The sequence below is a fragment of the Callospermophilus lateralis genome, chromosome 15 (genome assembly GCF_048772815.1).
Source record: "Callospermophilus lateralis isolate mCalLat2 chromosome 15, mCalLat2.hap1, whole genome shotgun sequence".
Lineage (NCBI taxonomy): Eukaryota > Metazoa > Chordata > Mammalia > Rodentia > Sciuridae > Callospermophilus > Callospermophilus lateralis.
In genome coordinates, this window is record NC_135319.1 from 62,500,957 (window position 1) to 62,522,122 (window position 21,166).

The 21,166-nt window shown below is 35.0% G+C and overlaps 1 protein-coding gene across 7 annotated transcripts in view; it reads right to left on the minus strand.

Moving 5' to 3' along the window:
* Positions 1–991: 991 nt before the first annotated feature.
* Positions 992–21,166, minus strand: part of LOC143380953 (cytochrome P450 2C18-like) — a 39,770-nt gene continuing 19,595 nt past the window's right edge. For 4 of the 7 annotated variants that reach the window (XM_076834132.1, XM_076834131.1, XM_076834133.1 and 1 more), the window contains 4 exons: positions 13,394–13,535; positions 10,440–10,627; positions 3,063–3,204; positions 992–1,173 (listed from right to left, as the gene is read on the minus strand). In XM_076834132.1, coding sequence (XP_076690247.1) covers positions 992–1,173; positions 3,063–3,204; positions 10,440–10,627; positions 13,394–13,535 — 654 coding nt within the window. Of the gene's footprint in view, positions 1,174–3,062; positions 3,205–10,439; positions 10,628–13,393; positions 13,536–14,331; positions 14,350–21,166 lie in introns of all 7 variants that reach the window. The other 3 variants (XM_076834134.1, XM_076834129.1, XM_076834130.1) reach the window with 2 other exon arrangements.

A 21,166-nucleotide genomic window follows, 5' to 3' on the forward strand; every position in this document is an offset into this window, starting at 1 on the left:
AAAGAGTAATTTTAAAAAAGAGCAAATGGCAAAAGCAGGGTAGGGGAAATAGAAGTTGAATGATGGGGAAGGTGGTGGTGAAGGGAAAATTATAAATTTTGGTAAGATACTAAGAGTAGCATCATTGAGAATTATCAGATATAAGGCTATCTCTTGTTCTGTCAATACCTGATTAATATATTTTCTTTTGCCAATAAAGAGTGTTAAAAATGGATACAATGTAATTTTTGATTGCACTTTTTAGTTTTAATCTAGTTCGATATTTTTTTTGTTGTTGTTGACAAGTACTGATCACATGTTCTATTGAGGTGTATTGTGAAACTGTGATACATGCATACCTGGTAGCGTGATTAAATCAGGATTATTAACATGATCATCATCTCAACTACTTGTCCTTTATTAGTGGGCAGGATATTTAATATCTCCCCTTTAGGAATTTTGAAGTATGCAACGTTATTGTGAACATAGTCACCATGTTCTGCACCAGATCATTAGAACTCATTCCTCCTCTCTGCCTAAAACATTGCACCTTTAACTAACTTCTCCTCTTTACCCATCCGTTCACACTGTCGCCCCTTCCCAAGTTGTGGTAACCATTACTTATCACTACTCTAAGAGTTTGATTTCTTTATATTACACACAAAAGTGAAACCATGTGCCTTTATCTTCCTATGCCTGACTTATTTTGCTTTACATAATTTCCCAAAGGTTTCCCTTGGTTTAATAGTGATATATCACAGTAATAATACACAAGAGTATTGAAATACAGAGTGGCTCATTTAAGTCTTACAATAAGTAAGTGAATAGGAAGCATGCCCTTGTGACAACTGAGGAAACTCTCTCCAATGGGAGTTGGATAGTCACTGGATTTCAAAGAAATAGAATGGTGAGAAGCAGGTCAGAGAAGACATGCCTGACAGAGAAGGAGATGGAGCATGCCCCAAAGAGAAGATTCCAGATGAGAGCACAGCAGCAGCCAGATTGTTCTTCATCAGACAGGAATGAAGCAGATTTGGTATGCAGGTGGAACAGAGACAAATCCATTGAAAACTGGGGTGGTATCAATATCTTTTGGGTCAACCACAGATTTCAGGTGAAAGTTCTGTAAAATGGTGGTCAGGATTAAGAACAGTTCCATGCGGGCCAGACCTTCTCCTGCACAAATCCGTTTTCCTGAAAATAACCAAGATAGAAAGGGTTAATACTCCTTGAACAGTATATTTTTGACTGGCACAAGAAAAATTCAGAGTCATTATTGGATGGATGGATGGATGGATGGATGGGTGGAAGGATGGATGGATGGATGGATGGGAAAAGAGTAAATATGGGGCTGGGACTGTAGTGGAGTGGTCGAGCATTTGCCTAGCACATGTGAAGCACAGTTTGATCCTCAGCACCACATAAAAATATATTAATAAAATAAAGTTATTGTGTCTATTTACAAATAAAAAATTAAAAAGACTAAGTATAGAGAATGGCTGATTAGACAGAAGAATGAACACATCTGTTATCTACCAAATAATTTATCATCACTCTTCATTCAATCAATATTTATTGAGCATCAGCTCTATGGCAAGAACTGTATTAACCATGCGGATATTAAAAGTGCACTTTTGACAGTTCATGCTTCTATCAATCTTTTCCCAGAAACACAAGCTGATTATGTTCCCTGTTTCACTCTGATGTTCCATGGTCTTTCCTCCCTTTCATCTCATCTGAATATTCTTATCAGCCTTAAACATACAATGCAATTTCATGCTGTATCTCATGCTGTTCCTTTTTGACTAGGATGCACTTCATACATCTCTTAGATTCTAGATCAACTGCTCTTTTTCTTTTGCACTTTTTGTGATTCCTCCAGGTTGTAGATTCTCATCTTCTTTGGCTTTACTCAGCAATGAAGCCTAGATTATTTGAATCATTATTCTGTTTTTCTAGCATTCTGAAATAAGAGTTCCATTAAGGCAGGGCTCAATCTTTGTCATATTAGTATCTACACTGCCAGACCTAAAAGCAAGCTGAAGAGCCAAAGAATGAATTTAGGCAATGATATGCCAGGAACTCAGTAGTACACTCATAAGGTGTGAAAGGCACCATATCCAAAGGAGGAACTAGATGCAGGGAGATCAAGTGGCTCTGGTGTCCTTAAAGAATAATCAGCACATGATCAGGAATGAAACTCGCAGTGTTCACGCACTGGGTAAAATCAGGCTACAACATCATTACTGGGTTGGACTAGGGGCTTTGGGAAAATTGACATAGTTCATAGAATAATAATCCCAAGGTTTGCTGACCCTCCTTTACCAGTCACAAAATTCTGGCATCCTTCTTCAAGAGCAAATATCCTAGAACTATGATTCATTGTCTCCCTGAAAATGCTGTGTCTCTCTTCAGTCTATTTTCTTTGCCTCTTACAAGGCAGCTCTAATGTCCTTTCTTTTATTTGAATGTCACTCAATCTATTTTATGCCTCACTGTGTGCTATGAGTAAACAGGAAAGAGGCATTTTCTCCCTCTGCCATCATGAACAACCAATCCTTTTTTGCTCTCTCCCACAGGATTAGTCATATTGTATTACAATAATCTATTTATTCATATGCTTGGCTAACTGGAGTATGGGACCCTTTTGGTGGCCCATGGCATGCTGTGGATACTTATCATACCCAGAGCTCAGGGGGAAAATGAGAGGCACCACATGAAAGATACTCACCAAAGTTGTGGAGTTAGGTACTTTTTACAGGGCAAATGAGGATAGTGGAGATGAATTTAATCTTCTAAGAAGAGTTCTGGGAGTGCAGTGTTGTATTTTTGAGGCATGATTCAATCTACCCTCATTGTTGCTTTTTTACTTTGGAAGATCTAGTCAATTTTCTCAAAGTCCCAGTAGTCCAACCCAGTAACGATGTTGTAGCTTGATCTTGCACAGTGCATGGCAGTAGGAGTTTTATTCCTGATCAAAGAACATTTCTACCAGCCCTCAAAATAAGCATTGCATGAGTTTAACTGATCCCATGAAAATGTTTTTTCCCCTTGAAGCAACAATGCAAATACATTTCTATTACCTATTGAGAAAGGTATGAAGTAGTCACTCTTCTTGAATTTGCCTCTCTCATCCAGGAAATGGCCAGGGTCAAACTTCTCTGGGTTGGGGAATTCTTTGTTGTCATGCAGCACAGATGTCAGTGATGTTATTATGGTTGTGCCCTGCAATAAACAGACACAGATAAACCAAGTTTTAAAGAAGTCACGGAGCTAGAGGAAATGTTAGACTTTAATTAATCCAAATGTTATGATAAGAAACCCTTGTCCAAAGAAGACCACTGATATTTCTAGTTGGCATCAAGTAATAAAATGCATGAGTTTAAGGACAGTGCCTATGACTTTGCTAAATTGTCCCCAATGGCATTTGAAGTAGGGAGTACTTGAGCACCAAACCTTTTGTTCTCCTTATCATCAAACTTGGATGCTGGTGTCTGCTCCTACTCAATACTCTATTTTATCACTTTAGTTTTCACACATATTGTGTAAGATTCTGCTTTAAAATAGGTCACTTCTGGCTCTTGAAATATCCAGGATATTTTTTCTAAGATGATTCTGAGATAATAAAAAGTATGGCAAAAAACAACTAAATGTTTGACATGGTCACAATACTTGGTTCTCCTTAGAAATGTGGGGGTGTCCTTTTTTCACATAAATCCTAGGTTTCCACCCCCCAATGCAAAAGCAATGCTAAATTTAAAGTAAGCATCATTTTCAACAATTTGGTGAAGATCATCAATTAAGGCTCAAGTTTTTTAAGTATTCCATTTTTGTTTTAATGAGTATGTGAGGATGTTTATTTTCCCCCATTTTTGGTACATTACAATTACACATATAGTGGGATTTTTAATTTTACATTTAGACTTGCACATGATTTAACAGTATAATTTGGTCAGTATCCTTCCCTAGTACTTCTCCTTTTCCTCCCCTCTAAACTCCCCCTTGGTTCCTTTTGTCTTCTCCACTGATTTTTACCAATTGTAATGAGATCTCCTATAGATTTTTTTCCTATTCATTTTTTCTAACTTCTACAGATAGCAGGAGACCATGTCCCTTGACTTTCTGAGTTTCATATTTTGCTTAACATAATGCTCTCAGCTTCTGTGTGTTTTCCTGAAAATGATATAATTACATTTTTATGTATAAATAAAACTCTACTGTGCATATGGATCACATATTTTTTATTCATTCATCTGTTGATGGATATTCAAGCTGGATCTTATGTTGACTATTGTGGATTATGCTGCTACATAAATGGTGCATGTATCACTTTAGTATGCTAACTTTAAGTCTTTAGAAAAAACTGCCGAGGAGGGGTGTACCAGGTCATGTGGTGGTTCCTGAAGATACAAATGTTTCCTGAGGATATAAAGACAGATATGTCTTCAAAAAATTGTATTAGAAGAACTGGGAACTTTTCATAGAGAAACAGATAGGTTGGGCATGGTGGCATATGCTCATAGCCCCCGCTGTAATGAAGGCTACGGAATTAAGATTGCTTGAACCCAGGAATTTGGAGCCAGCCTGGGAAACATAGAGAAATCTTGTCTCAAGAAAATGAGAAGAAAACAAAGGAACATGTTTCATAAACATTATTTGATATCACCAATAATTAACCTGAAATAAATCAACAACTTAATTGCAGGAGCTAGGATTATTAAAATTAAAAAAGAAGCATAAATTGTGTAATTCTGTGCCAGGAAATACCCTTTTAATGTATGAAATAAAGCACAAGTTATAAAATAAAAAAATGATTCTATCAGTTTAGCATAAAGTTAAAAATTATGCAATAATCTCAGTCTTAGGATTTATTCAATAGAAAAGGAAATATGTTCCACCTCAACATTTTTACACAAATGTTCATATTGATTATATTTAAAAAACAAAACTAGAAACAACCAAAATTTTCCATCTCCTTATGAGTGAAAAAAACATTCATGGTATTCATTGTAATGGAACAGAGTTCAGTAATAAAATAGAATGAACTATTAATACATGACAATGAAAATGAATCTAAAACAGGTTCTGTTACATTAAAAAAACACAGAGATACATGAAAATATTTGAGACCAGCAGTGTATAAGGAAGGGATCAGGGGAGGAGGAGGGGAGGGCACAGGAAGGTACTGGGGAGTGAAATTGATGTATTGTTATGTGCATGCATGAATCAGCCACAGTGAAATACTCTATTCTGTAAAATTATCATATGTCAATAAAAAATTTTAAAAAGAAGCTTGGTTCTATATAAGAAGAGTATTGGAGAAAGAATAAATGAAGGTAAAACTGCCAGAGATAAAAAATTTGATTCTGTATTGTTCTGTCATATTCTATTATATGACTTTTGTGATAAATCCAACCATAGCTACGAAAAGCAGATCTGTGCTTATAAGGGCTTGGAAGTGAGGAAGTATGATTGATTGTAGTAGAAGGATGAAGAAACTTTATGTGGTAATGGACATATTACATAGACACAGTGTCTCACTATGCTGTCTAGGCTGGTTTCAAACTTGTGGGTACAAGCAATCTTCTTGCCTCAGCCTCCTGAGCAGCAGACATTATAGTTATAGTTATACACCATCATGCCCAGCAATATTTTATAACTTAATTGTTGTGGGGTTACAACACCGCATGTATTTGTCATAACTCAGTGGACTGTACCCATAAGAGAGTCAGTTATAGACTGGGGATATAGCTCAATAGCAGAATGCTTGCTTAGCATGCACAAGGTTCTGGGTTTGATCACCAGCACCAACAAAACTAAAAGAGAGAGGGAATTTTATATTACATCACATTACTTAGAACTCCATTAAAAATAAAATAGGCTGAGTAATATTCCATTGTGTGTGTGTGTGTATGTATGTGTATGTATGTATGTATGTATGTATGTATATATATATATATATCACATTTTCTTTATCCACTCTTCTGTTGTAGGGCACCCAAAAGACAACCTACTGCCATGTATAACTAAAAAGCACAAATAAAGAAATAAAAATAGAAGAAGGCATTGTATCAAAATGAATATATGGTGAAAAATAAGTCTCCCTCTCACTTTACCACAGAACATAATTTGGACTTTTCAGAAACAACTGTTGCCACCAATTAGTAATATATTTCTTCATAATTAATCTATGCATGTAAAGCAAGTAGATCTCTATGTAACTGGATTATGCAACTTCTCACTTTGCTATTTTTTCATCCAACTAGCAGATATTCCACTGTATTTTCATTTTGTATTTAATAAAAAATTTTAGATATGTTGATATATACATCCACAGTATATATCCTGAATAACACAAATGTACTATTACACTGCTGATAAGCATTAGGCAATTTGCAAGATTTCTTTGTGACAAGCAACTATGTAATGAGAACATATTGGATATTCCTATTTGCACATGGGGTATATACCAAAATTTAGACTTTCCACATCATAGTATATACATTTTATATTTTCTTTGCATTTTTTAATAGATACCCGAGATGTAAATTAGGGGCGCTTGACAACTGAGCCACATTCCCAGCCCCAGGTTTTTTTTTATTTTTTATTATCTGAGATAGAGTTTTGCTTTGAAATTGCAATCCTCCTGTCTCAACTTCCTGAATTGCTATGATTATAGGTAAATACCACTGTGCCTGACTTACACATTTTTTATTTTAATAGATACTGCCAAATTATTCTTCAAAATGGGTGTACCTGTTAGAATCCTGTCAACAGCAGATGAAAGTGGTAATTTATACATAACTTCATCAACACATGTTTTTTCAGCCTTTGGCTACATCAGTGACACCGGCAAAACCAAATTCTCCTATTATTAGCTTTTATTTTGCATTTATTACCTGGCTGAATTCTTACAGCATTATAGTGAAGCAAATAATGTATTATCAACAGTGTGCCAATGAGAAAGCCAAGATTCAAAGGGATCGGACATCTACCCAAGAGTAACAGTAAGAGTTGCAGAGCTAGAGTTCATACTGAAGTCTTCCCTATTCTTAGGTAAAATGAATTCTTAGATTAAGGTAACTTGCATTTCTAAGTAGCAGCCTCACTTTTTATTTTATTTATTTATTTATTTTTGGATACAGTTGACAGAGGGCGGTACCCAATTCATTTAGAAGAGACTAAAAGGAAATATTATATGCATGTGATGTGTGGGGGGAGACAGGGCAGTTTTATTATCTTCAACCTTTCTGATTCAGTTATTAAGTATGAACATCTGTCTTAGAGGTGAAATTGCTCCATTGTTAGACTATTTAACATTTTAGAAAGGTATTATGATGTATGCACTATAGATATTTATGATATTCCCAATGGCGCATTGTAGGATAATATTATATAAGAGAATAAAATACTTGAATATTTTTAGCAAAATAAATTATTATTTCAAAGAAAGTGGAATAAAGAAGAATATAATTGATTCACCCAAACTCTGTTCCACATTGGCAACTCTGTGAGACAGCAATAAAATGCATTTTTTTGGAGACCTTTTAGTGGTGGACAATTTTTTTAAATGTTCTTATTATGGTGTGATGTATACATGCATAATGATCAAATCAGGGCAAGTAGCATTTTCATCACCTTTTGTTTCTTTGGTAACATTTGAACTCCTCTCTTCTGGCCATTTATAAGATACATAATAGATAATTGTAAACTAAAATTATCCTAATGTGCTGTAGAACACCAAGATTTATTGCCACTATCTATTTGTTGCCCCTCATCCACATATGATGAAAGATACTGAACTCTACTTGGAAAAAGCCTAAGATATGTGCTGTCCAACACAATAACCTTTAAATTTAAATTTAAATTAGATAAAAATTAATTTAAATTTAAATTAGATAAAAATTAAACTAAAATATACATAAATTTAAAATGAGTTCACATAAGTTAAAATGAATTAATTTCATTTCATTACTTGCACTAATCATATCACAAGCACTGAAAAGGTGTATATGGCTAGTAACTACTGTGTTGGGTAACAGAGATATAGAACATTTCTATCATTCAGAAAGTTCTATGAGCAGAGCTCAGACCAGTAATTTGTAAATCACAACCAATCCAAATCCAGTCTGTCATCTGCCTTTTATCTTGTACTTTTTTAAATTGAAAAATACATATCTTTTCTGACATGGAAATTACAATAATCACTGTTCATAACTATTGGAACACATGTTTTTCACTCATTTGCATATCATCTATGATTGTTTTTGTGTAGCTATGGCAGAGACAAAAAGTGACAAGAGAGACCCCATCATGTAAAAGACTAAAATATTTACTATCTGGACCATTAGAGAAGAAGTTTGCTAAATTATCTTAGATAATTATGTTTGCCTTGCAGAGTGTTCAATCCCATGACAGCAGAACTTTTTTTTTTTTTATAATTCATAAGGGGTCATTAGAATAAGGTATGCAGTGAATAAACTCCCTTCACTGAATTGTACCATATAGAAAGGAAAAGCTCATTTCCTTGGTTTCTGGACCCTCTTTACTCAAAAAAAGGCTAGGCATAAAAGATATTCTGCTTGTATTATTGCTGAAAAAAAAAAGAATAAATTGAAAAAGAAATCTAACTCTTGTATGAAATCTGTCATCACCAGCTCAAGGCCCATCACTTCTCAGGAAAGTCTTCCCCAGAAACACATGAAAAGAGTGTTTCTAACTTTACTAAAATTGTAATTTTTTCTCCACCATGAAAACACAAATTTTAGTTCTATCAGTTGTAACTTGCATTAGTAATAAGTTCTGGCTTTAGGTGAAATAGAATAGCTTGGAACATATTGACCAGAAAGTCTAAATAAAAATAGAAACTGTATGTTAGATTAGTTGGAAAGCTGTTATCAGGTAATGTTCATCTTTTTTCCAGACGGATTTCTCTCCTTCCCTACCTGGTAATCAGAATGCTACAACACCTCCTGACCTGACTCAGAGATGTTGACTAACACAGCTGAAAATTGACCACAGCTATAAGCCAACCTCTGAGGTTCCCCCAATTTGCAATTGTGCAATGTGCTTAGGCAAACATTACTAGGCAATCCAAAGATACAACTAAGAGGCCACAAAAAGAAAGTAGGAGTATAGAAAGGCAACAAAAATAGTCTCAAAGTAGGAAATATGATCTCCCTCATTTTATGAGGTCAGCATTACTTTGACAGAGATATGACAATGTCATTTCAATAAGAAAAATTGGAGACTAATCTGTCAAAAATATGAATACAAAAGACTGGGGAGTGATATTGGCCAAAATACATTGCTGTATTGTGTGCTTGCACAAATATGTAACAATAAATTCCATCAATATGTACAACAATAATGCACCGATAAAAAATATGGGAAAAGAAAAAGTCTTTATCAAATTGTGGATCAAATTCTGCTGTGTGCCTGTACTTATAATATGCATATTTAGAGGAGAAAGGACCAAAATATATGATCATAAACACATGATCAATGGATGCAGGGAGTCCATTTGATAAAATGATACATTAGTGTTAAACAAATGATACAGTATAAGAAAAGGAAGCCTTCCCTCATCTGATCAAGAATATCTGCCAAAATGTACATATAACATCACACTCAACAGTATATTGCTAAACCTTAACCTTCTGCTAGAATCAAAAAATAATGATTAAAAGCATGCTGAACATACCATTTCTGTTCAACACTGTGTTGGAAATGCAAGCGAGAACAATAATGTAAGAAACAGAAATTAAGGTCACTAGAAATGGAAAATAACAGATACAACTAACAAGATGGAAGTATAATATACATAAGAAGTTCCAAAAGATTAATGATTTAAAAAGTTAACAAGAATTCTAGATATAAAGTCATTAAATAAAACTGTAACAATATGTCCATGTGCCAAGAACAACAAATTGGAAAAGGCATTATTTAAATTGGACAATTTATAGTAGCTTTCAAAATATTAATTACCTAATTAAAAATTTCTCAAAAAGTATAGAAACCACTCTATTAAAAACAAAACATTATTGGAAACAAATTTTAAAAACAGAAAGAAAATGAGAAACATACACAATGTTCTTTAACTGAAATATCCAACATGTCAAGATGCCAATTCTTTCCAAACTGATTTACAGATTTAATAGTATGCTGAAAAATATCCTAGGAGAGTGTTTTAGAAAATTGACAAATTGATTCTAAAATTTGTTTGGAAATACACACAGTTGAGAGTAGACAAAACAAACTTGAAGGAGCAGAAGAAATTAGGAGAGTTCACCCTGCTGGATGTCAGGAACAGTTATGGAGCCTCATGGCCTAGTCTGGTCTAGAACTGAGTCCATCAATGTGCTGCATGGGTGAGTTTTGTACTTCTCTTATCCTGTGTTGGCAAGGATTGGGACCACACTGTAAAGATGGAGACTTCCATGTGAGAAAAAGAATCTTACCTTGGGAATGAAGTAGTTTCTGAAATTAATGTCACAGGTCACTGCATGGGGTGTATTGATTGGAACGAGGTCAATGTATCTCTGGATCTCATGCAGGACAGCTTCTGTGTAGGGCATACTGCTCCTGTCCTGCATGCAGGGGCTGCGGTGTCTGCCAATCACATGGTCAATCTCTTCCTTGACTTTAGCTGATAAGAAACAAATAAGAACAAATGGGAAAGAGAAAAATAATATATTTCTTAAAATAATTCAGGGTTATGTGAGGCATTGTGTGTGTATCCAAAAGTTATTATAGACATGACTTATATGCAACAAGCACTTCTGTACATGTAAAAAGATCACCATAATACTTTCTCTATTTATCAATACTTATCAACAAGTATTGATACACATATAAAAATACATATATACATACACATAAGTCTACAGGAGTCATATACATTCATGACTCTCCTATAAGCTAGGTATTAAAATATATCTATAAACTTATATAAGCCTAACATTCTAGCGTATATGATAGAAATAGAAACTATAAAAAGTTTCAAAAATCAAGTCATCACATAAGTAATTAAATAATTAATATCATCGTGGAACGAAAAACAGGAAGAAACATAATTTTACACCAAAATAATATATGACATTATAAAATTAAATTCTAACTAATGGATCTATATGTATGCATGTCTCTGTGCATGTCTATATTTGTGTATGAGTGTGTTTGTGTTTTTCTGTGGAACCCTTTTCAGTCACTCATTCCTTAATTGTAGACTTCTTGAATCATTTAAAAAATGTCTTCTGAAATGTTCTTATTTTTGAATAATAATATATTTTGGTTCCTTGATTTATCCAAGTTTAGACAATTTTTAATGAGTTCCTCATAAGAAACATTAAGATCCAAATCTACTCCATGCAAAATACATACCACAAATAAATATATACACTCACATACTGACATATTTTCAATCTCTACTCCTATATATATTGATCACAATTTTTTATTATATAAATATATTTTGTTACAACATTAAAGTAACTGTAATGTAACTGTATATGTTTCATTCATTGTATATGTTCAACCTATATTTGAACAACATATACTAATTCCTAATTTTGAAGTTGCTTATATTGTATCCATACCCTTAGGTTGATGTTTCAAACTCCTAGAAATAATTTACTAAATGTTTCAAATTTTCTCTTTTATTTTACTTTCCTTTGATTACACCTGCTTTATGTATTTAATATGGACAATTGGTTGTTTCCTAGGCCTAGTTCCCAGGACCTTCCCTTAAACTCCCCTCCCTATGCATATGGTCTCTTGATTCCAGGAACCTGTGACTACCTCTGCCTTGATTTTGAATATTTGGATGGAGCATATACTCTAGTATCTTTCTGTGAAAGGGAGAAAAGGGGATACATTTTGTAACAAAGATGGATGTAAAAACATTTTTCCTTTCTTTTTGTTGATGTTTTGGTTTTGCTGTTGCTTTGGGATTGTTTTTTTGGTTGCTTGGTTGGTTTTGGTAGTGGTTTTTGTTTTTGTGTTTTGTGTTGTTTCATTTGTCCTGGGGATTGACCCAGAGGTCCTCTTTCTTTGAGCCACACCCACAGACCTTTTGTTTTATTTTGAAAGATGCTGGCCTAGTCTAGCCTTGAATTTGCCTCAACTTCCTGCTTCAACCTCCTAATAGGTGGGATTCTAAGCTTGTGCCACCACACATGGCTCTTACATTTTCTATTAACACACAAAATAACAGTTGCTCTTTAGAACTCTGATACCCTTCTAATTCATAATATCATGAAAATAATATATGGCTTACTTCTGATGTTTATGTGATTTTTAACATGACTTTGATGTTCTAAAATTGATTACAGGACCTGCTAGCATCAGTTTCTCTAGAGTGTAAACCTCTCTTCTTATGAGAGAAAACATTTAACTGATAAAAGAGGTTGTAGAGGAGGGCATCGGAGCATAGAGGGACTCCTATTTTTTGCCTCAATTTCCCCTAATTTGTTTGACATGTGGTGTTTCTAAATGCTGAACTTTATGGATATTTTTAGGTACACAGATTGGCTTTCCTACACTAATACAACTTTTCATTCTGACATACAAGATATAGCTTCATACTCTCTGCTGTTATGTCCCTTCCTTCTGTTCTCTGTGTTTCAGAAATTTGTTGAAGTTTTGTTGGCTGTTTTCTCTTTTCCCATGTTAAAAGGAGTAACTCTCATTTGTGATTACTTTATAATGGGGTCCTGAAACAGGAAAAGATGGTGTTTGCTTGTAATCTGCTATGCATTACTAGAACTCTTTAAAGGTACATTTCTAAATAGAGCTGCTCAAAAAAGATAAAATTAATGGAAACACACTTCTGGAATAATGAAATCCTTTGGGCACACCTTCTAAGTAACAACAATTAAAAAAATAAAGTTTAGTTTTCTAACCTTTTAGAAAACTTCTCAGACTATAGTAATATCCCTGCCAGCTCATTAACTTTCTAAAGCTTCTATTTATACTCCAATAAAGAATTATGATTTTCCTGATCTAGAACTAGAGCATGAAATTTTCAGAATAAGAAAAGAATTCCACAGAAATCTTGCAAGAACCCTCAGAATAATCCAAGTATCTTCTCCTTAGGAAGTCCAACATGCAGTCTTAGGCCAACTCACGCTGGCCGTTGCATGCTGCACATCACTTCCCAGTGGGATGCAGACATGACCAGCGCTCCACTGCCTTGCTACTGCCCATGCTGTCCTTCACTTCTCTCAGTCACTGTCCCGTATTGTGCAATGTTCTCTTATTTTTTATCCCTTCATTAACTTTGGATTAATCATAACAAGTGGCACAGAAATTTCACTCAAGAAAGTTTTCAAGAGAAATAAGACAGAGGACATTAGCAGTGTTTTTTTCAAATTTCTGCAGTGAAATTCACCCTGCTCACCATCTGCAGTCATACCTGTGACCTCTGTGTGCTTCAACAGGAGCAGGAGTCCATATCTCAGAGTAGTGCTTGTTGTCTCTGTTCCAGCTCCAAACAGATCATTCACAAGGCTTACTAAGGCTTCAGTGGTAAATTCAGTCTGTGGCTTGTTCTTTTCCTGGAAATAATTAAACGCACTTATTTCACAAATAAGTTAGTACATAATTATAATAACTTCAGAAGAAATCAGGTGGTTATAAAGTTAAGTCAACATAGACACAAAATAATACAATGTTATTAAAGTGTTATAAAATACTATAAAAAACTACTGTGTGATATGGTAAATTACAGATTAAATTGACCAAATCTCCATTTCTTACCCTCTTGAACCTTGTAAAAACCTAAATATTCTGTTCACCATCCATTTTGTAACTAGGAAGGATATGCAATGTATTTCTTATCAATAAAATACAAGCAAGTGTCTGTTGGTGCCACTTCTCTTTTCTTGTTTCTACTCAAAATAAAGACACAGTATAGGTAAGACAAAAATTATTTTGAGAATTCAAGATTTAATCATGAACATAAAAGTTAGTATAAGTACAATATTTTACTTCTTTTGTTGTTGTTATTGCTATATCAGACTACAAGAAACTGGGTGATTTATATAAAATAGAGGTTTATTTTTTTCCAGCGCCTCTCAACACTGCTACATTCAACATATGTTTCGGAGGGAACAAATCACATGAAATCCATAACACGTAGTGAAGGAAAATGGAAGACAAGCGAGTCTCTGATGAAAGCATTGTATTTGCAGACATGAAGAGCAATGATTGAGAATAAAAGACACAGTGACAAATTCACATAGACACAGTCATCTGGTACTTGAAAAAGCTGCCAAAAACATGTTGCAGAAAAGATATTATTTTAATAAGTAATGATGAGAAACTGGATATCCACATGTAGATGAATGAAACCTGATTACTATAATTCACCTTCCACAAAAGTAAACTCAAAGTGGATAATTGATATAGGAATTAGATCAGAAACTCTGAAATGGCTCGTAGAAAACCTAATGTTAGGTTAAGATTCTAGCACATTGGCACAAAAAACCAACTTCCTGAATAATATATCTAAAGCTCAAGGAGAAAAACCAAGAATCAACAAACAGGATGGCATTAAATTAAAAAACTTCTTCACAGCAAAGAAAACAGGAGCATGAAGAGCCAACAGAAGTGGAGAAAATTTTTTTCAGATACTCTTCTGAAAAAGGATTAATATTTAGAATATATAAATAACTAAAATTTCTTAATATCAAGCAACCAGATGACCCAATTAGTCCATGGACAAACAAACTAAACAGACATTTCTCAAAAGAAGAAATGCAAATGGCCAATGTGTGTGTGTGTGTGTTTGTGTGTGTGTGTGTGTGTGTGTGTGTGTGTGTGTGTGTGTTTAAATATCTCTTATGATCAGGGAACTGACAAAGTTAACCTGAAATTTAATTATACTTCACTTAGAATGTTAACGATTAAGAACACAAATAAAATTAATTGCTTTGGAGGGTATCAGGGGAAAGATACACTCATATGTTTTTAGTGAGACTGAAAATTGGTATTACCACTTTGCAAAGCAGTGTACAGATCTGCATAAAACAGGAATGGAAACTTCATATGATTCAGATCTTCTACTCTTTGGTATTTACACAAAAGAACTAAAGTAAGTATTCTGTAGTGATACATGCATACTTGTGTTGATAGTGGTGAAATTCACAATGACCAAGTTATGGAAATATCCTAGATACCCCTCAATTGACAGTCTAATAAAGAGTTATGATTTTTATTTTTAATTAAGATAAAGAAAATGTGATAAATATACACAATATTCATTCTGCCATAAAGAAAAATGAAATTGTACCACTTTCTGATCAATGGATGAAACTAGAGAATATCATACTAAAAAATAGCCAGACTCATAAAGTCAAAAGTTCAAAATTTTGGGTTATTATTAGAGGGTAGAGAGAAATAGAAGGTTAACCAATAAAGTAGAGCAAAGGTATCAGAGGTAGAAAAGAGCAGAGGACTTGGGGGAATTACTGGAGCACAGAATATAACAAATTATAATATTACATATTACAATGAATAATATTACAATGAGTATATATATATATATATACATAATATATATATATATATATATATATATATATATATATATATATATAATATACATATTATAGATAGATAGATAGATTGATTGATTTAGAATGGGAGAATTCCCTGGCATCCCCCAGTGGACAGAGTTAAAGTAGGAAAACCATGAAAGCTTAAAAAAATAATGTTTGAACTTCCTAAGTGTTAAACTACAAATCCCTGCAAGTTACCTTTATCTTTCATGTTACACTATTTTTTTACATTTTCCCCCTTTCTTCACTTTAGATTTTTTACTGGCTCTTGATACACTTGCTTATAGATTACCTAAGACCAATTAGGCAATTAGGTTATACTATTTAGTCAGTTGGTGAGTTCCCATTTTGTGACTCAGTCTGGCCATAAAGGGGACACTAAACCATAATGGGGGAAAACATTCTTCCTCCTAGGAGATTCTGCAACTGAAACTCTGGAGGTGAATGCCTCTATTTCAAAAAACTGAGCAAGGAAAATAAATTTTCAAAAAGACAGATGTTGCATCAACTTTTTGATACTCTGTCCTAGTGTCTGCCCAAATTTTGTGTTTTGTCAGAATTATATTATGTATTTTGTCAATTAATTGGATTCTCTCTTAATGTATCATTTCTTCTCTCTGATATCCTTTACTTTCTCATGTCCTTCATCCTTTATATTCACCTCATTTTAACTTGTGTCTCCATTTCCTCCAACACCCTCTTTCTTTTTTTCCTTTTTATTCTAATTTCTTTATTTTTAATTTATCAATTTTTCCAATGAAATTTAATATAGTACTATTAACAGTTGATCTTCTCAGCCTATTATAAACCAATACTCTTTAGTCAATAGAGTTGTAGTGATCAGTAATAATAACTTCTGTAAACATTAGGTTGCTCTTAAATTACCATTGTAGGAGTGATGATTCTCTCCTTTCAAAGGGGTCCAATGATACCAATGATTGAATTAATATTTTTAAATTATAATTAGATGTGGGGAAACTAAGTCATGGGCTTATTATTGAGACAGCACTACTTACAAAGACTCTCACATAAAACAGCAAGAGGAAATCCTCTTATCATATTAACAAAATAGGACCCCAGATAATGTGAGCAAAAAGGACAACAGGACATCTAAAAAAATATGTAACTTACCAATAACTGAATTCACAAATTTAGATGATTAAAATGATAAATGAATTCAAAGCATGCCTAAGGAATTAAAGAGGAGAGAAAATGTAAGAAGTGAAAGAGCATCTCAAGAACAAGAGAATCTAAATAAAGAATGTACAGAAATCCTGAAAATAAAAAATTAAGCAAGTCAAATCAATATTCAGTTAAAAATCTCACCAATAAATTATACCACATGAAAGGAAGAATTTTAGATATTTAAGACAAGGTTATGAACTTTAAAACTCAATCAGCAATAATGCAATAAAGAAAAGAAGAGGAAAAAAAAACCCAATTCACAATATAAAAAAATCTGGGAAAACTTAAGACTCTTTGGAATTAAAGAAGGAACTGGAATAAAAGTTAAGGACATGTGTAACATTTTCAGTGAAATTTTCACGTCGTTGGAGTGAGAGAGGTTCCAAATAGAGGACATTAATAAGGCCAAATGAAAAAGATAAAATAAGAACCTCTGCCAGACTCATCAAACTTAAACACCTAAGAAACATAAAAAACAATTTTTAAAAGCCTCAAGAGATAATATCATGTCACATTAGAGGTAATCAAGGCAGAATTACTTCTGATTTCTTAGCTGAGAAAGTAAAAGATAGGAGGAAATGAAATGATGAATTCCCAGCCTTTAAAAAAAATGATTACCAATCAAAATTACTATATCAGGCAAAACTATCTTTCAGAATTAAAAATCAATAAAAAACTTTCCAGATGAGCAGAAATTATAGATAGTTGGAAGAAGGTTCATTAGGGTGTGCCTTTGGGTTTATATTTGGTCCTTGGTGCATAGAGCTCTCTGCTTCCTGATTATCAGGTCCTGAAATGCTTTCATGTTCATGTTATGTTCCAGAAAAGAAATTGTCTACATTTTGCCCAGGTCCTTAGCCTTTCTGTGAGGATAAATGTAATAGTGCTAAACTAATTAATCAGGCAGAAGAATTTTTAAGGCTGTACAGCATTCAGACTGGGTCATGGATATTGCTAGTGACTTTTAGTCAAGTGTACTGTGATAATCAGAAGAAGAAATAAAAGCAGAAAGATTTGAAAAATTGTAGGTTAGCAGAAAAGTCCACATAAAACTGGGGCTACAGAATTTGTGGTTGTTAAAAAGATTATAGCTAGTAAATGGATGCTAAGTAGTTTAAAAAGGGACAATAGAAAAGATGGCTTGAGAGCCTCTCAGGAATTGGGAAGACCACACCCATCTCAGTCTTAAGGTGTCAAAGTAAAAATTCCTTTGAGAAGAAACCTTGGGAATACCCTACTTGTACAAGGAGCTAGGAAGATATTTCAATGTGCAGGATGATGCAGATAGAGAGACCTTCATAGCTATGGTCCCTGGAGGCTTGGCTGATGCTCTAGATGATGAGAAATCTTGGTGTCAAACATGTGGTGCTAGTATTGCATTAATGCAAGATGCTGGAATTAGGGGGTCATGAAGGATTCCACCAAGATTTCAAAGGATGATCTGGGAGACCAAGCAAATTGGAGCAGGGTCAGATTTCTGTGCAGAGAGCCCCTGATAGGGCAATGCATGATGTGAGCAGGAAGCTGAGTGGAAAGCCCTGAGTTTAAGAAGTTTTAATAACATTAAATATCTGCCAAAGAAATCCATAGGAGTTGAGCAGAGACAAACCAAGAGAAAGTCCATGTGGACTGCAATCTGCAAGGCCAGAGGGGTGAAGTTATGGTACTAATGATCTAATGTATTAGTACCATAAACGTGGCCACTTGGACGAGCAGCCTCTTCTTTTCCTGACTCTGCATCTTGTCTCTATGTTTCCTTTTTATTTTTCTTAAACACAAGAAAGGAAATAAATAAGAATGTGAAGACAACTTACAGAATGGGAGAAAAAATTGCCAGCTACTCTTCCTGCAGAGGATTAATATGCATAATATAGGGGCTCGGGATGTGGCTCAAGCAGTAATGTGTTCACCTAGCATGTGCGGGGTGCTGGGTTAGATCCTCAGGACAACATAAAAAATAAATAAAATAAAGATAACTGTGTCCACCAAACACTGAAAAATAAATATTAAAAAAATTCTCTCTCTCTTTAAAAAAAATCCATAATACATAAATAACTCAAAAAACTTAACACCAAAATACACAAGTAACCCTAACTACTAAGTGCGCAAATTAACTAAAGACACACTTCTCAAAAGAAGAAATACAAATGGTCAAGTATAAGAAAAAACAGCATTTTAGCAATTAAGGAAATTCAAATTTCAGACACTGATATTTAACCTCACCCCAATTAGAATGACAATCCTCAAAAACACAAACAATAATAAATGCCACAGATGACACAGATGGGAAAAAAATACTTTTACACTGTTGCTGGGATAAATTAGCACAGCCACTATGGAAATCGTTATGAAGGTTCCTCAAGAGGGATCCAACATGGTGGCAGCCGCGGAGAGATCAAGTCTCTGACCTCTTCAGCTATGCGGGCATAGGGAGTCGTAAACTGTCTAAATGCTGTTTGCTCAAGATCACTAGGCAATGCTGAGCTGATGTGGATCTGGGGCGAACAGTCTGGGCCTCTCAGAGCGCACACCGAGCCCGGATCGGCTGCATTCAAGCTCCGGTTCGCCTGCTTCTCGCAGCCATACTGCTGTGACTCAGCACTAACGATCCCGCTGAGACAACCGCTCTGCCCTTCTGAACTGCGGAGGTAAAAGCCAACCGAGCCTTCATAGGCAGTGGCCACAGGATTGAAACGGGGCTTGGGAGAGACAGTCAGGACACACCCATTGCATTGGTCACCCGGCAAAGAGAACGAACTGTCACCATTTGCATGGGATACCACCATGGCAGAGAACTGATGCCACCAAAACACGGCGGAGGAGATAACTTCATTGAAACCAGCGGCAACAGGTGTGTAATCCCCTAGCCTTCCCTCACCACACAGCAGGGAAACCTTGGGGGCCCCTCCCAGCTCTCCCGTAAGGGCCCGTCCCAGCTCTCCCATGAGCGCGATAGCGAGACCGAAGGAATCAGGAGTGGCGCAGGACTCGCGGCACAGAACTCCTGGCTGCCGCTCCCACCAGTGCTGACAACTGAGGTCTCCTGCACCAGCAACCGGGGGGCGTGGCTGCTGGAGGGCAAGCAAATTCGCTGGGGTTCTCAGCCCCAAGCTCTACAGACTTGGGGTCTGAGGGAGTGGCAAACAGGTAGAGTGTGCCCAGGTATTCATGAAAACGGGGCTCCCAGGAGCAGCGGACCTGGCATGTGGCCAGTGTTGTGGTGAGCGTCACCGTCACCGGTGAGCGGGGCCTGGCTTGAGGAAAAGTGGGGAAGAGACTAGACACAGGAGAAGGCCCTAGGCACTCAGGATTGGAGACCCTCCCAGTCTGGGAGGAAGAGCTGCTGCACAGGGATTGGTTCCTGCCTATTGAGAGGAGAGGCTTGGCCCAGTGGGCACAGCTCCACCTACTGGAAGAGAAGTTGATCAAACTCTAAGACTGCATTTATTAATTTTTTTTTAATTTTGTTTTTTTTTTCATTTTCATTTTTTTTGGTGTTGTTTTTTTAACTTTTTTAAAATTTTTTAAATTTTTTAAAAATTTTTAAATTTTATTATTTTTTTATTTTCATTTTCATTTTATTATTATTATTTTTCAAAAAAATTTTTCTTTTTTTATTTTGTTTTTTTCTTTTGTCTTTTCATTTATTTTCAATTTTCTTATTCCCCCTTCCTTGAATTCTATCTGCTTACTCTCATTCTCTTTAGTGACTTCATCCCTTCCCTTCTAATATCTTTCCTCCCAAGCATCAAATAAATTTATAAGAATAAACAGTAACTCAGCAGTCAAATAGAACAAGAAGTAACATGAGCAGCATGAAAAAGCAAGAAAGAAAAGGAGTACAAACAATGCAGGACAGCCTAAATAGTCAGGAGGACCTAGAGGCATCAGAAAAATGGTCATATAATAAAGAACTCAAGGAATGCCTTAGACAGATGGAATGGAACCTTAAAGAGGATACAAGACAGCAAATTCAAACAGTGAAAGAACTCATTGAAAATGGATTACATAAACAGATAAAAGAAGAAGTTAAGCATCTTTATCAGGAGATAGAGATTATAAAAAAAATCAAACAATAATTCTAGAAATGAAGGAAACTATAAACCAAATTAAAAACTCAAATGAGTATCACTAACAGAGTGGAGCAAGTAGAAGCCAGAACGTCAGATAATGAAGACAAAATATATCATCTTGAAAAGAGTCTAGCCAACTCAGAAAGGCTGGTAAAAAATCACGAGAAAAGCAACCAAGAGGTATGGGATAACATAAAAAAAACCAAACTTACGAGTCATCAGGATAGAGGAAGGTATAGAGATTCAAACCAAGGGAATGAGTAACCTGCTGAATGAAATAATTACAGAAAACTTTCCAGAAATAAAAAAGGAAACAGATATACAAATGGTAGATGCATACAGGACACCGAGCACACAAAATCACAGTAG